Source organism: Empidonax traillii, unplaced genomic scaffold (genome assembly GCF_003031625.1).
Source record: "Empidonax traillii isolate 1590-97213 ecotype Southwest subspecies unplaced genomic scaffold, ASM303162v1 scaffold90:size2128546, whole genome shotgun sequence".
Taxonomy (NCBI): Eukaryota; Metazoa; Chordata; class Aves; order Passeriformes; family Tyrannidae; genus Empidonax; species Empidonax traillii.
In genome coordinates this window covers 1,863,848-1,880,236 of record NW_020955283.1, presented here as the reverse complement: position 1 = coordinate 1,880,236, position 16,389 = coordinate 1,863,848, and the positions used below count along the sequence as shown (strand labels likewise).

General features: G+C 40.5%; 1 protein-coding gene across 2 annotated transcripts in view; it reads left to right on the top strand.

Annotated features, from left to right (window-relative positions):
• THSD4 (thrombospondin type 1 domain containing 4) overlaps positions 1-16,389 on the top strand; it is a 264,033-nt gene that overhangs the window by 26,143 nt on the left and 221,501 nt on the right. For both annotated transcript variants that reach the window (XM_027881547.1, XM_027881546.1), the window contains exon 4: positions 13,570-14,033. In XM_027881547.1, coding sequence (XP_027737348.1) covers positions 13,570-14,033 — 464 coding nt within the window. The remainder of the gene's footprint in view (positions 1-13,569; positions 14,034-16,389) is intronic.

The following is a 16,389-nucleotide window of genomic DNA, read 5'->3' as shown; positions in this document are numbered from 1 at the left end:
ACTTGGGTATTTGACTGAGTAATTTGTTTAAATATTTCCAAATAGTCTAGATGTTTTTCTTACAGTAAAACTTTTGGGAAAATGAAGTAAACCCCAGGACAATTCCCAAAGCAGTTGATGGAAATCCACTGTAACTCCCTCTATTATAACTCCTACACACCCACAGTTCAGCTGAGATGTTCTTTTAGGAGTTGAGTATGCTTAAAACCATCAGGAAATACTATGTTCTGGGTGGGTTTTTTATTTTGTTTTGCTTGTTTTTTTTTTTTTTTTTTTTTTTTTTTTTTTTTTTTTTTTTTTTTTTTTTTTTTTAAATCTTGCTGCTTTTTAATCTTTTGTTTTTTCTTTGTTTACAGCCACACTAGTTTCAGAGAAGCTTACACAATGTAGATTTTTCAACAAAAATCTATTTGTAGTTTCCTAACTCATACTTGTAGGAGTTTTTATTTAGCTTCAGTGTATTAGAACTGTTTAAAGTACCATTTGGCTACTCTTGGCTTAGTGATATGTGTTTAGGAGCTTAACATGAAGAAAGAAGTTTATCTTATCGAACAGCATTTTTTTTTATTTTTAGTTTTTAATTTTAAGAGACATTTCACCAACAAATTTGGGAAGAGCAGAACTCAGCAGGTTGCTTCCTCAGATGCACACACAAAAATCTGTTTCTGGCATGTCAGCATGAGACTGTTAGCTGAAAGAATAAGCCAAATTACTTCCCTAGCAGGGAAGTGCAGATAGTGGAATTAAGACTTGGGGAGATGTCAGAACCAAATTGGGAAAATTGTAGGAAAACATTTGACTGAGTAATGTTTTCTGCTTTTAGACCTTATAATTTTTGAATGAAAGTCTTGGAAGCTTGTCTGACGTACAAAGTCAGAATTTACCAATACAGAGTTTCAGAAATACCTGGCTACCTGATTTTTATATGTGTGTTTATTTACTTTAAACAGTGCTGTCTCTGCTGTCAGAAGTGCACAAAAACTGAAAGACCATCCTTGTATTTTCCTATATCTGAGTTTAGGATACTACTCGGTTTGTTAATCCCTTCTCTGTAAATGGCACAGTTTTGTACAATAATTCAAATACATTAAATATAGTATGTTTGTTAGATAGAAATAAAAATTTTTATGCAAAAGACTCTTATATTTTCTATGACCCTGTTTCTGGAAACAGGGATTATAGTGTAGATTAGAAGCCTCTTGGAGTTATTTTCATGATCTAAATTATTTATTCTTCATTCATAGTATAGAATTTGTATTATCAAGCGTACTCCTCTGTAAGGCCAAAATACTCATCAATAATAGCAAAAAAGGGGGAAAATGTTTTGTGAAACCAAATTGCATTTTAAAATTAGCCAAGCTCTCTGAAACTGGTTAAACTGAAACCTTTCTTAATATTTGAATGAATAACTTTCCTTGTCCATCAGTACTGCACATATGAACTGTTGGACATCCCACGGCTTATCAAGCTCTCTGTCTGTCTTCCCTGTGCTTATTGTATTAAAATTTAACCTTGTCTGATAAGTGTCACACTGTGATGAAGTGACTGTTAAACTATAAAACTCCTTCTCCTAGACAACTTCTGAAGTCTGTATTCCCAATTTTACAGAAGTCATTCCTGGGTGGATTTTTGACTGATCATGTGGTGCTGTGTTTTTCATTTCCAGATGAAATTTCTGACGTAAATATTGCATTGTTTGAACATCTTAGTTATGGTACTAAATAGTAGCATTGAAGCAACGGACTTGCTTTGAATTTATACGTATCTTTTTTGTCACTCAGTTGTAGGTGAATATTGACTTCAGTGGAGCTGCAGTATCTAAAACTGATTTTCAGTGTCTGGAAGCAGTGTCAGGATTTATTTTTACAAGCTTTTGATTGGGGCACTACAATACTGTTGAGGAATTTGAACCTGTTGGGCTCAGTGTCATTTTTTTATGCTGGCTCTAAATTAAAGATGAAATAAACTAGGTGTTTTATCTTGCTATCAGACACACAATGTCTCTAGAAAAAGCAACTATTTATCAAGTGAATGTGAATGTACTCCCCACAAAATTTTGAGATTATTATGCTTTAGAATGTGTGTTATTGGAGGGGTTTTGTGTTTATTTTCCCCTGTCTTGTGTTGGATTCCAATATGCTTGTTGAGAGGTCATCACTGCTAAGTCAGGACAAATAAGGAACAGAAGAGGGGCAAAAGCTGAGGGGAAAGAGAGGAACAGAGGGGAGGAAAAGGTGGCCATGGTCCCTCATTTGGTCATGGTGAGCAGTTAGAGCAGTTCAGCTCCTTGTGGGAGTGGAGCCTGAGCAGCAATGCAGTGTAGTGGCCAAACCCCCACATTACTCAAATTCTGTTCCTAAAAGAGAATTCCTACAATGAACATGTACTTCAGAGCAGTTTAGCTCTCTGTAGGATACTGGGTTTTGCAGAGGGTGACTTCCGGTTTGCCTGAAGGAGTGGGTTGGTATTTTTTTGGTTTCTTTTCGGTAGACACACAAGTTTTCCTTACCTCTAGAAGGAGTTGCTTCGGAGTTACCTCTGTTTGCCTTTTTCACCTTTCTGTGTTTTCCATTTTCTCCACCATATAGTAGCAGTGCATTGATTTTATTGGCAGAATACATGAAATTGAAAAATGAGTTTATCAGACGTTCGTTTAAACAAATTAATATGTCCCTTGGGTTGACTCTGAGGGATCTCTGCATTTTCCCTTTGCTTCAGGACAAGATGATTGATTAAAAATATTTAATTCCCCCACTTGCCTGCTCCCATGCCCTTTATGGTGACCCTTAAAATTGCTTTACATTACATTTATTTGCTGTAGGATAGACCTTTTTCCTGGCAGTCATGTACCTTCCTGAGTTTGTCCTAGGAATGGAACACTTCTATGTGACAACTAAAATGACATGTCACCAGTGGTGTCCCCCAGGGATCAGTGCTGGGCCCAGTCCTGTTTAACATCTTTATCGATGATTTAGATGAAGGGATTGAGTCCATCATTAGCAAATTTGCAGACGACACCAAGTTGGGAGGGAGTGTCGACCTGCTGGAAGGCAGGAGGGCTCTACAGAGGGACCTGGGTAGGCTGGAGAGTTGGGCAACAGGATGAAGCTCAACTAGGCCAAGTGCCAGGTCCTGCACTTTGGCCACAACAATCCCCTGCAGCGCTACATGCTGGGCACAGAGTGGCTGGAGAGCAGCCAGGCAGAAAGGGACCTGGGGGTGCTGATCGACAGGAGGCTGAACATGAGCCAGCAGTGTGTCCAGGTGGCCAAGAAGGCCAGTGGCATCCTGGCCTGCATCAGGATCAGTGTGGCCAGCAGGAGCAGGGAAGTGATCCTTCCCCCATACTCAGTGCCAGTGAGGACGCACCTTGAGTATTGTGTTCAGCTCTGGGCCCCTCAGTTCAGGAAAGACATTGAGGTACTGGAGCGGGTCCAGAGAAGAGCAACGAGGCTGGTGAAGGGACTCGAGCACAAGTCCTATGAGGAGAGGCTGAGGAAACTAGGGTTGTTTTGTCTGGAGAAGAGGAGGCTCAGGGGTGACCTCATCACTCTCTACAACTACCTGAGAGGAGGTTGTAGCCAGGTGGGGGTCGGTCTCTTCTCCCAGGCAGTCAGCAGCAGGACGAGAGGGCACAGGCTTAAGCTCTGCCAAGGGAGTTTTAGGTTGGCTATTAGAAAGAAGTTCTTTACAGAGAGAGTTATCAGGCATTGGAATGGCCTGCCCAGAGAGGTGGTGGATTCACCATCCCTGGAGGTTTTTAAGATGAGGCTGGATGTGGCACTGAGTGCCATGATCTAGTAATCACAGTGGGAGTGGATCAAGGGTTGGACTTGATGATCTCAGAGGTCTCTTCCAACCCAGTTAATTCTATGATTCTGTGACTTAAAGGAATTCTGACATATTCTGAGATTAATTGGACTGCTTACTTGAAGGGGCAAAAGCAAGGAGATGAGTTTGGTCATGAAATACACCACGGATTTATTTTCATCCTTGTGTCTTTCCATCTTTGCTTTCTTAGGCAGTCTTGCTAGCTTGCTCCAGTACACTGCACTGCTGCAAGAGGCTTAAAATGGAAGGAATAATTCCTTCTACTGGGCTGTAGGAAGAGGATGATGGAGATGTAAGTGGGAAGGTAAAGGGAGAATGTGCAAAGAGGGTGATAACTTAAAGAGCACTATTTCAAGTGACAAGAATTGGGTTACTAAATCTGACTGTGATGTAATATTTAGGATTCATATAGGAAATTCTGTGTTTAAATGTGATCCTACACTTTCATTTATATTGTAATAGGGACAGTGGATGTCAAAGTTTCTTAATTTCCATTGTTGTTCTGCCCTACCACACCCCATAAAAGTCACTGTTCTGTAACTGAAGAGGATGCAGCTGCCCAATACATCTGAACACACTATAACAGAGCACAATGTGGAGCATGAAGCAAATCTATATCCTTGAAACATTGGAGGAAATTGGATTCAGACAAAGTAGTTCATATCTAAGCCTGGCTTTTGGCCTAGACATTAGGACTAAAGCTAAAGCCTAATAACTCTAAGGAGTACTGTGGGATCTCCACCACAGCTGGTCACCACTTTGCTTTTCCATATCCTCAGAAGCAGAAGCATGTAAGGAAGGCTGTTCTTCCTTGCAATCCAGGAAGGGTAAAGCTCTGCCCTAAGGCCAGCAGTGACTGAAGTGTGTAACGTGTCAGAACTTGCTGAGCTGGAACTTGTTGACAGACCTGCTAGAGAGTTACTGGGGGTCTGTCCTGCTGGGCTGTGCACACTAGACTGAATTTTCCTAGAGCAGCTCAGTCACCCTATATCTGCACAGCGATGCTATTTCTGGTCCTGTGCAACAAATGGGTACAGGTGTCACACTTCTTCCTGTAATGCTTTTTTGTTTATGGGATACCTGCTGTCCATTATGATGGTATTTACATACACATCAGTTCCATAGAACGCTTCCAACTCAAAGGGAGTCCATATTCCTCTTGCAGCTTTTCACTGCTTGCCTTCAGCACAGCTGCTGGATTTTAACTGTATAGATATACATGCTGTTCCATTCCAAAACTTTGGTAAAATAGTCTTTCTAGCTAAGGTTTCTGCTATTTTTGTTGCAGTGATCTTTAGGAAACAGGAGAGATGATGTAGTCCGTGACAAGACTTTGTCTTTAAAATGAGCCTTTTAGTGCAACAGAATATTTACAACAATAGCTGAAAGAATTTTCTTGCTATTTCTGCCTTGTTACTAATTCCCTGTTCTTGGTGTTGTGGATTAAAGTGGTTAGGGAATAAAATTCTTCTTTGTTTGGGGAAAGGAGATGGGATAAGGATACATTATTTTATGTGAATACACTCTTTGAAAAATCAAGGCCAGTGGTTTTGTTATTTTTAACCTGCTTTATCAGGGACCTCTGAATTTTTAAAAAATTTTTAAATTAAAAAATACTGGCTTCTTTAATCTCAGAGGAGGAGTTCTCTGTTTCTCTGGGAAAAAAAAAGTAAAATCTTAGTTCCATCTGGATTCCAGAGCAGGTGAGCCTACAGGGTCATAGATGAGCTTCTCATCTTCTTTCAGAGCAGTGCTGTATTCTGCCTGAGCTTTGGATCAGAGTGATGATAAAGATGAGAAGCTTTTTGGATCACAGTTGAGGTCTGTTAGGGAATGTTGCCTTCTGTTTTATGACAGCTTGTCCTCTCTACTTCTGGAGCGATGGGTGGGTGATTCACTGAAAGATCTGGGGATGTGTCACGTCAATCATTGAATACATCAAATGTGTATTTCCACCACATGTGGATCCCAAACAGCAACTTTTCTAAGTGTAGAAATACGATAGAATGGCAACAACTTTGTCACAGATGGAGATGATTGACCTGGAGGCCAAGAGGAGTGCAAGCTGGGTGACTTGGACCACAAGTGATAGTTAATGATGAGGGAATATTTTAAAAAAATAAAGAAGCCTAATTTGTGATACAGATGCTTTTCATCTTTACCTTCCTGTAAATGAGAAGCAGTCCTACTGTTGATAAGGAGTGGTTGTGTGGAACTGGTAGAATTGAGGTCAGGAGTGAGTCATCTGTTGCTTGAAAACACTTAATGTTCTCAACAGAAAAATGGGAAGAAACTTCTCCCTTAAAACACTGGGCTCCCAGAGTGCAATGGAGGTGGTCTTGGTGTGAAAAAAAGTAGCCTAATTTGGGGGAAGCTTCAAGCTTTGCTGGCACAGAAACCGTTCTGACCTTTTTCCAGAACTGTTTACTTTCAAGACTAATCAAATAATGTTAAAGTTTCTTCAGATGTGGTCAAAGTTGTTTGAAGGGGCAGTTAGGCTGTCCAGGCATTGTGACTCCCTTCAGTGATTTGTGAATACAAAGGTCTTCTATTTCCAGGCTTTTTAGCCCTTTAATCTTCACAGGCACAGATGTTCAGACAGAGATTTCATACAAAAAATGGAAACCTAAATCGTTTAAGCTGGTAATATTTACACTTACCACGTACTGTAAAATTCAAATGGTTTACTGCTTCTCTGATTAAAGGCTTCCAAAACGCACTGAAGGATTAAAATAACTGAGCACACTAGCCAGGCAGACATGTACACATTGTGTCATGATGTTTTGTTTGGCCCCTGCTCCATTTTCCTACCAGTCTTGAGAGATCCGAAAAGTTATCTGCAACTTTTAGGGTTTTTTGGTAGATTGCTTTTTATCAAACCAGCAAAGTTCCACATGTTTCTTATAAAAGGCGTAAAAAATACAGTTGTTTCAAATGAACATGTATTAAGTGGACTGTAAAGACTTTCTGCTGGGAAATTATCATGGCTGTATAGGTATGGTCTTTATTGGAAATCAGCTGAGCTAATATTGGAAGAATATTCCTTTAAGATGCTTAGATTGGTAAAGGAATTAAATGAGTTCCATAGATGTGTTTACAACACTGGCAGGGAAATACAATAATGTTACACTTGAACAGGTTCTAAAACTAAACTATCATTTCCCCAGCTCATTGAGAATTTGGCATGCTCTGCTCTCTGCAGTAGTTCAGGTCTCCTTTCTGGGAGTCTGTCTGCTTTTGTTTTCACAATCCTGAAATTTTAAGAAGGCAAAGTCCAGCTCTTACTTTGTGGCTTGATCTTTGATCAGTTATATAATAATTGAATTGGGTGAGGAATACTGTGTTCCTCTCATCCTAGACATGACATTTTAAATAGTAACTATACTATTTTATTGCGGTTCTGAATCCTCAGTCAGGCTGAGCCTGGTTGTGATAAAAGCTGCCTGCATATCTTTTGTGACAGGCTGTGCCCTAGTGAAACCTTTAATCAATCAGAACTATAAAATAAAGGAGGTGTGACCCTGGCGTAATGGAATAAATGAGGAGGTCATGTTTTCCAAGTGCCTCAATACTCGGTTAATAATGATGAGGACAGCTTGGTGTCGTAGTGTGGGTTATCAAGGCATGAGAAAGACCATGTAGGAGACAATGAAAAAGTGCCTAAAGCCTGAAGGGTGTTGGGGGATATGAACAGAATTGGAGCTCTTTGCTCTGGGAGGCACAGGACAAATAGGACAGTAGGAGCTGAAAATAAGAAATTACATGCTGGCTTCAGCTAATTCTACTCTGTGTCCAGGACATGGACATGATTTAACCAAGGGAATACCATTGGTAGGATTTTTCTGAGCAGGTGATAAAATGTTCTTCTGGATACAATTTCTCGCCTTTGGGTGAAAATAATACTATAAAGTTTTGTGGAACATATGTGCATGCCTGTTATATCCCTTTCAGATTTATATTTATGAATATGATGTAATTAATTAGTTCATGAATCCATTTACATTCTGGGCATTTAACCAGAAAAAGAATTACTGGATAAGATGTTAGAAATTAAATCTATGAAATATAATATTAATGTATCTAAACTGAAATTGGAAAAAAACCCAAACCTGAAGTGTCTGATTTGGTTTCGATATCTCCAGGTTTAAAGCTTTCCATTGTCTTGTATCCCTTTTCAGTTTTGAATTTGGATTGCTATAATATGCTTAGTATCTGCAAAATACTTAGTAATGTTGGCTGTGGCTATAGCAGCTTAATTATGTAGCTGGCTAAAATGTATATACTGTCACCAAGCATTATAATCATTATTACTCTGACATTCCATCATTAATTCACATTTGGAGTGCTGTATGTGGCATTGCACAACCGTGTAGGAATGTAGGAGTGGACAAGGTGCTGAGAATGAGGAATTCCTTACGAGAAGAGACTGGACAGATTAGGACTGCTGAATTCCAGAAAGAGATCCTGGAAGTGGGTTGTGTTAACAATTGCAGATCAAACATAATGGTGTGATGAAGGAGAACACAGAATGATCATTCTTCATTTATCACCAAGAAAATAACTGGGGAGACACAGTGAAATTGTCAGGCTGCAGGTATAACCAGAGGTAAGAAAAACACTTTTTCATTTTAAAATGCACAATCTTTTGAAAACCAAGATTAAAAATATGCTAAAAAGGATATTTACTGTGTTCATGGGGAATAGGTCCAATGGTGGTCATGGGAAAGAGTTGCAATATGGTGCTCAGCTGAAGGAAGTCCTTAAGTTACTGATTACCTGGAAGCAGAGGGTCTGTGGATGTCTCTGAATGTGCCCTGGTTCTTACACTGTTCCTGAAATCATTGCTTTTTCCACACCGTCAGAAACATAGTACTGTTCTATACCATACCATGGATGGGCCTCTGGTTTATCCACTTGTCCCCCCCTGCTTTTCTGAACAGTTAATTTGTATGTAAGCTATGGTTTAATAGGATGAAGTATCCTACAGTATTTAAAATTAGTGTTTGTCAGATCAGTACTGCACTGTCTGCCATTGTCCTCCTGCACAACAACTTCAGATTTAAGTATTTGTGGCTTTCAGTTCAAGTGACGTTTCCTCTTCAGGGACATTCTTACATAGTATAGTTTCAACAACTGCTGCTGAAATCCCAGGATGGAGATCGTATTTCTTGATTCTGACAGAGGCTGTATTAGAAATTTGCACTGCATTTCTACAGTTAGTATTCTCTTAATTTTTGCTGCAGTTTTGGGTTCAGGATCAGAGTGAGTGCTGAATTACAGGAATTCAGGATAAACTGTTTTCTATTTAAAATGTCATCTACATCAGCCTACTGGTAGCATGTTTAATTCAGTACGTTTTTGCAAAAAAAAAAAAAAAATCCCAACAAACTCTTAGAATAAAATCTGGATGTAATGCAGCTCCTGTGTGGAAAAGTAGCAAAATACAAGAAGACTGGGGGAAAACCAGAAAGGGATGCAGAGCTGATGTGTGAAGGAAGGGGTGACCATGAAACTGCTCTTCTAAAAATCCTGCCTAGATTCAGTTTGCCACTTACTGTTGGAAAGGCAGCAGATTGGAAGATACTTGGTGCATAACAATCATTATAAAGAATTGTTGACAGCAAGTTAATAGGAGTTAGTGCAGATGTAGAAATTGCAAGCACGTGCACACCTGAAAGCTCCTCTTACTTTTCATTGCATTTATTGTACAGCTGCACACAGTGAAATGCGTTGCTTCCACTTACGAACCTTGTCCCGCCAAATAACTGAAAAATATGTAGGGAAGAAAGAAAGGGGGAAGTTAAGTGGGGGGAATAGAGTTTGTAGAGCAAAATATTTGGTTATTGATTAATATGCAGTAGATAGAAATTTTTTTGATGGTGCATTTATAGTTAGAATGAATAGGTCACCTAGAGAAGGGATCAGTCATGAATTACGGGAAAGTAGATTAAATGGGTTAGTTTTAATCTAGGCCTTCCCTGGTTACCAGTTTGTAACCAAGGAAGGGGCAGTGTTCCCAGTATTCCATATGATTTTTATGTAAATCGGGGTATAAATAAGAGGAGAGGAACGACCTTCATTCTTCTTCTCTTCTGCCGAAGTTCAGGAACAGTGGGTCCCTGCGTTAGTTTTGCTTATCTAAGGCTGAGGCCTGCAGCATCCACTGACCTGCCACGTGGAAGCTTGGAGAATGCTGGCTGTGTCTGCCAAGCCTGCTTTCTAAGGGACGTGGTAAGATTTGTTTTACTAGTTATTTTACTAGTTCTCAGGTTTGATTGCGCATATCTATTTGGTATCCCTTTTTGTTACCTTTTGTCCCTTTTTTCCCCTTTTCCTATCCCTTTGGGGGGGTGTTTAAATTCCCGTTCGCTGTGTACATAGCATCTTAACTGTAATATACATAAAATATATTTTTTATATAACTAACTTGGTTTTCGGGTTCTTCAATTTGCATAGTTTTTTTTTCCTTTGCCCTGGGGGAAGTAGAAAGGGGGGAAGAGAGGGGCTGCTACTGGGGGGTTGGGCATTTGGCAGGGAGCCAAGTCCGAACCATCACATTACCTCTCCCTTTTTGCAGGCTATGTGATTCTATTAAAGAAATTACTTAACTTGGCAAGAAAAGTTCAGTTTGCATTTCAGTTGTTCCTCAGTGCAGGCTCAAACTCTTCCCTTCAGAAAGTGTACTTATAATGGGTAGTTTTTAAAGCAAGAGGGACTTAGTGCCAGGAGTCTCTGAATATGTGGTGTTTCTGAGATGGTCTGAAATACTGGAGCTGTCTCCTGTAGCTACCTGGAATTTGTTGGCTGTATTGTAGGGCTCTGGTGAAATGTGTTACTGGCTACAAAGTAACTTGGAAATCCCAGGACCAAAGGAAGGGAAGTGGCCTGTGAGTCCTGTAGTTCAGCCCCTCTGCCCTGGGGAAGGGTCGGTGCCTGGCAGAGCTTTGGAGTTGGCCTTGGTGCTGCCACGATCTCCTCAGGCACTCTGTTCCCCTGCTTTGTTTTCCTTTCTGCTGAAGTAATCACATCATGTCCTCTAAAGATTCATCTGTAGCCCACATCTTAAAGTAAGAGAACAGGGACCTTCATTAAAAATAAAAGTACTTAACCTGATTTGCTACCAAGAATTCCCATCTCGGAATTTCGTCATCTTATAGCAAAGTAATATTCATGAGTTTGTACATCAATACAAGACATTATAATGTTACTTTTTTATTAGTTTTATCGTGTTCTTACATAATTAGCTAGATTAAAACTTTTTGTGCTGTGACGATTAAGGGGTGTGAAATTACTTTAGATTGCCTTCAGTCACATAAAGTATCAATTTAACTAAGCCAGTTCTTGCTGCAGTGAAGTTTGGCAGTCAGAAAGTTCTCTCTGCGGCAAGTTGACACTTGTCACAGTTATATCACTTTCTGTTTCTGCATAATGATATATTTTTTATGTTAGTGGTAACTTGAGTTGCTTATAGACTAATGGTTTTTAGTTGTTCCCTGCATGAATGTCTTTGGCATTTTAAAAAAACAGGTGCACTGTTGTAGAAATGATTAAGAAGTAGTCTAAACAAGTGAAACATCATTTGTTTGATTACAAAGGATTGCTAGTTTTGTAAGTAAATTTTGCTGCAGAGTGGGTTCAGACTAGATAGTGTTCCCATGTGTGGCTGTTCCCATTTTGTATCTGAAGGAGAGCCACATTAATGTGCAGTGTAAGTATGAGCAGTGAATATTTACTGTAAAAAATCACAAACTGAAGAAAAGCTTGTTTAGTTGGTCAGATGGTAAGCCAGTGGTGTTCTGTTACTGGATATGAGAGCAAATGTAACAGCCACAAATCAAGACCTTGTTGCATGTTATTCATAATATTGACATTGTGCAGTATTAGGTTGTACAGGCTATTGGATTATAAAGGTTCATGCCAAATAGGGTATCCACAGGAGAAGACTATTAAATACAGAGACATCTGCTCCTGTTTTCAAAGTACATGGGAGAAATGGGTAGCATATCACACTAATGCAGATGCCTTTTGTTATTCAGAAGTTATAATTAAATGCAGTTTCTTCTGTGGTTGGTGATGAAAGTGTGAGAGCTGCCTCAGAGTGGAGAAATGTTTCAGATTATGCAGACCACAACTGACTGTTACACGTCAGCACCACAAACCCTGTGCTGGCTTGGCTTGTTGTATTGCAATGCTCAGGCCAACCTATGTTTGCAAACCACATTCCCCCCCAGCCTGCCATGTTCCCAGCCCTGGGATGAGGAATGTGAGCTCCCTGCCACAGGTGGGGTGCAGCTCAGTTATTGACTGCATGTGGAATCTGTGACTAGAGGCAAAGTGTGTAGATGTTAATCTTTTGCTATTATACAATTATTGCTGGAAGTTACATGCTTAGGTTCTCACCCTTTGAAGGGGGCAGAAGTGACAGACAGACAAAGCTCATTTTGAGGTAGCTACACACTCAAATAGGACTGGAGAGGTATGGCAAGCGTTTGTGGACAGTGCCTTTATTTTTTTTTGTCTCTCAAAGGAATTGATATGTGTGTGTGCGCTTGTTGGTACAAAGGTTGTTCAGAATATAAATAAACTAGTTAAAGGATGCTCATTTTAAAAGGAGGTTCTGCATGTTAATAATTGTGAGAAACAGACATTGGAAACCTGTTTTGAAAACTTGGGATTCAGCCAGTTGGTCAAGGGAAGCAAATGAAAATACATCTAATTTCTGTGTGACAAAGTTGAGTTCTTTGCCCAGGGCTAACTCTGAGAAATCCTGACTATATCTACCTCCAAGAGTGGGTAAACTTTGGGACCCAAATCCACAGGGAGATGGGAATGGGTAGTTGTAATTTCTTAGCTGTGCTGATACCTTTCCAACCACTAGGTTAGGATGTTGAAATATTTGGACACAGCTTGAAGGGTTAACTCTCCTTGTGGTAACAGACCCTGTCCTTCCTAATACTCCCCAGCTTCCTTCAGAAGAATAACCCCTCTCTTTGAGGTTCTTTCTTTCACTTTCCTTGTGTTGCTGAATGGACTAAGTGGCAATGAACACCAGAGACCAACAATTTGTCCTGTCTTTTATTGAGTTTGATGGGAGTTTCTGTGAATGTAGGATTTGGTGGGTCATCTTGAACAGCTCTTTCTCTTGAAGTGAAAATATGGGGCCTGGGGGAAAGTGGTAATGTAAGAGTTAACTATAGCAGCATTTTTGATTGGTTGGAAATCAACCTGTCCTCTTACATTATTGCTTTCATAAAAAGTTCCACATTAGAGCAGAGTTCCTGAAATACTGTTGCAACCTCTAGCAATCTCCATTGTTGGAGGCATCAGAGTGGGACAGAGCAGCCAGTGTCTGTTGATCCTATTTTGTCACCAAAACCAACCTTATTTCATGCTTTTGCTATTGTGACAACAGTTTTCAGTCTCCACATTTCTAAGCTTTGCATCACTCAATGCTTTCTATTGCTGAGAACTAAAGAAAAACTGTTTCTATCCACATAATCCAAAAAAAAAACCAAAACTGCCCAAACTTTTTGTCTGAATGGTTGGTGGCTGTAGGAAACCTCCTCCTATACTGGCAGGACAGGCAGTCCTCTGACAGGCTGGGAATGAAAGAAGTTACTTGCTATGTCATTCCACTTCATTTATGACTGCAGAGTAAATGGCTGGACAAGGGTGTTAGTGCTCTCCTCAGTTTACAATACGAATTCTAATTCCTGAGTCGATATGTTGTGTCTACAGGTTCCCCAGAGGACAGAAGAGCAAGGAGATGCATCTGAGGACAGCAGTGCAGGAATCCCAGGCATGTGGGGCAACTGGGGCCCCTGGTCTGCCTGCTCCCGGAGCTGCAGTGGAGGTGTGATGGAGCAGACACGGCCCTGTCTCCCTGCCTATTACCGGGAAAGGGAGCGGGATCGGGGGTACCGGCGCCCGGGGTGGCAGTTCCCAGCCTCGGACAGGACTCACCACAACCCCCACCAGGAGGACTCGCTCTCTGCCTATCCCGGCCATGTAATTTCTGCCATCCGGACATCTGTGCCACTCCACAGGAACGAGGAGCAGCTTTGGGCTGGGCTTCGTGCCCCTGTCCCTGCTGGGGGCCGTAACAGCAGCCATGGGGGCAGGGGGACACTAAGGGGCAGCCGGCACTCCCAGAACCAGCAGCATTCCCAGAACCACCGGCACAGCGCCCAGGCAGAAAAGAGGTGCGTGCACACATGGCATTCCCAGTGGCAATGTTGTTTCTTCAGAAAGACGTGGCAGATTAGAGCTGATATTTTTTAATAGTTATGGTAAAGTTATTAAAGATTGAGATTGATTTTTGCAGCCTTTACCATCCCCTGTGGAAGGCTGTCCTCACTACTATGTGATGAGATATGACTATATAAATGGTAATATCCAAGGACACATATAATTCTTCTACAACTGTGCTAGGCAGATTATCTCATTCCCCTTTATCTTATTCTCCTTTTGTGTTAAGATTTATTGAGAGATTTTTCCTTTTCTGCCACACTCTCGTTTGACATTTCCATCTTCACCATAATAGTAAAAATCAGAACAAATAACAGCTCTATAATTGTATTCTTAATTTCCATGGCCAGTCTGATTTTAATTGGCTGAAATAAAGATTAATCTAACCTTTTTTTCATAAAGGATGGCCAACTGTCTGTTCAGTTTTTCTAGGTTTGTTTTGTATTTTCCAAAGAATTATTTATTCCAAAGAATATTTATTACCTTTTTATTTTCTCTTTTTTTTTTTGCTTTTTTTTTCTTTCTACTGCCTCTTTTAGCAAAATTTCCTGTTTGAAGAAACAAACAAAATTGTTTATTACACAGAATATTTTAAACACTGTATATGTTTATATTAATTTCGTAATAACAGTTGCTCAGTCTTTAAGGCTGTGTGGAACTGTGCTGTTGCAAGTAATCCAAATTATTTCTCCCATTTCTGAGGAAATACTTTTTTATCTTCTTAGATACCAATCTATCAGAGTTTTTTACTGTATGTATGAAAGGAAAATAGATGTGTTTCTAGTTTGGAAGCTGAGCAGAACAGGCATGGAGATCCCCTGGGATGGAGTGCTCCTGAAATGTTTCTATTCTGTCTGTCTTTGAATGTGTATTCCAGCAGTTCTCTTGTTCTTTCCCTCTCAGCTCTCTTCTGGGAAATGCATGAAGAGAAGTTTTTTGGGGTAGTTAACCAAAAACCCCACCCAAGCCAAACAAAAAGCACTGAAAAGCCATAACCGAAGAAACCTTCCTTCATATCATCTATTTCTTTAAGATTCCTAATGATGCAGTCAGCTGTAGTTACCTCTTTAAAATCATGTTGCTGCCCAAACAACACAAAAAAGAATGTTACCTTGAGGCAGTGTTCCAGCCTGACTGGAGTAAGACGGTAGAACTCTGTTGCTGCATATAAAGACATTCTCATCCCCTGCAAGAACGTCTCTCCATCTAAAAGAATAGTTGAAAACAGAATTAACCTGTTAGCCTGTTGTTTGCCTCAGTGAAGCATAAATTTCAAGCGGCAGAACCAGCTGTTCAGATGTTGATCCTCCCAGGTGTTGCTCATTTCCTTTGTCACTGCTTTGTCTATCAAACCCGTGCAAATGATAGCCTAGAGCTGTGGAGTATAAATCCAACATGGCTCTGATGATCTTGGAGAAATTCAGGGAATGCCAGAGACAGGCACAAGGGGTGTCAATATGACTGCATTGAGGCAAAAGTCATATTTTCTTTCTCCTATTTTCCTACGTCATAATTTGCTATAAAGCACCCCTATTCTGGGCTGTGCAGCGTGGCAGCCACAGGTTGTAGTCCGTGGCTGGGTTATTGCTCATCGCAGGAGCCTGGCCTTGACCCCTTAGCCCAAAGTCATCTGAAGCCTGTTTGCTCCAGCCCGTTGGCACCCTCTGTGTCCAAGGGAATCCCAGCTGGCCTGGCCTCTGCAGCAGCCCTGCTGGCACAGCTGGGCTCCCATCCCCGCAGGCTGGCCCTTGCTGCTGGGTTGGCCTCTGCAGGCTTGCACAGACTGGAACGGTTTGGAACAATCACTGCAGGATTGGCTGCAATGTGAGAGGATGATGAGCAGGAAATGATATTGACAGTGTGCAGAAGTGAAGCTGTGTTATTTCCTAATAGATACTATTAAAATGATCACAATATCTGTTGTGCCTCCACTTTCCTATATGATGGAGGCCTTTGCTTTTGAAAATTCTTGTGCTTTCCTAAGCAAAGTGCAAGCTTCTGTACCACAGTTGATTTTCCACCCCCATACACACACTGCCCCTTGGCAAAAGACTGTGGACTCAAGGTCAATGTTTTAATCTTACTTGCATAATAAGTTATTTCCATCTTGTGTTAGCAGGTCCCTGGTGGCTTTAAAGCCTGTCTTATTGCATAACTTTCAGATTCTTTGGTTGTGACTGTAAAAACAGGATGAGAACAAAAAATGTTAGTAGAAAATGGAATTATTAGAATGACAAACCTAATAGTTTTCCTTCATTTGCAAAATCCACAGTAAAAACTTTCTTTACAAAGGAGATTAGTGTTCCTATC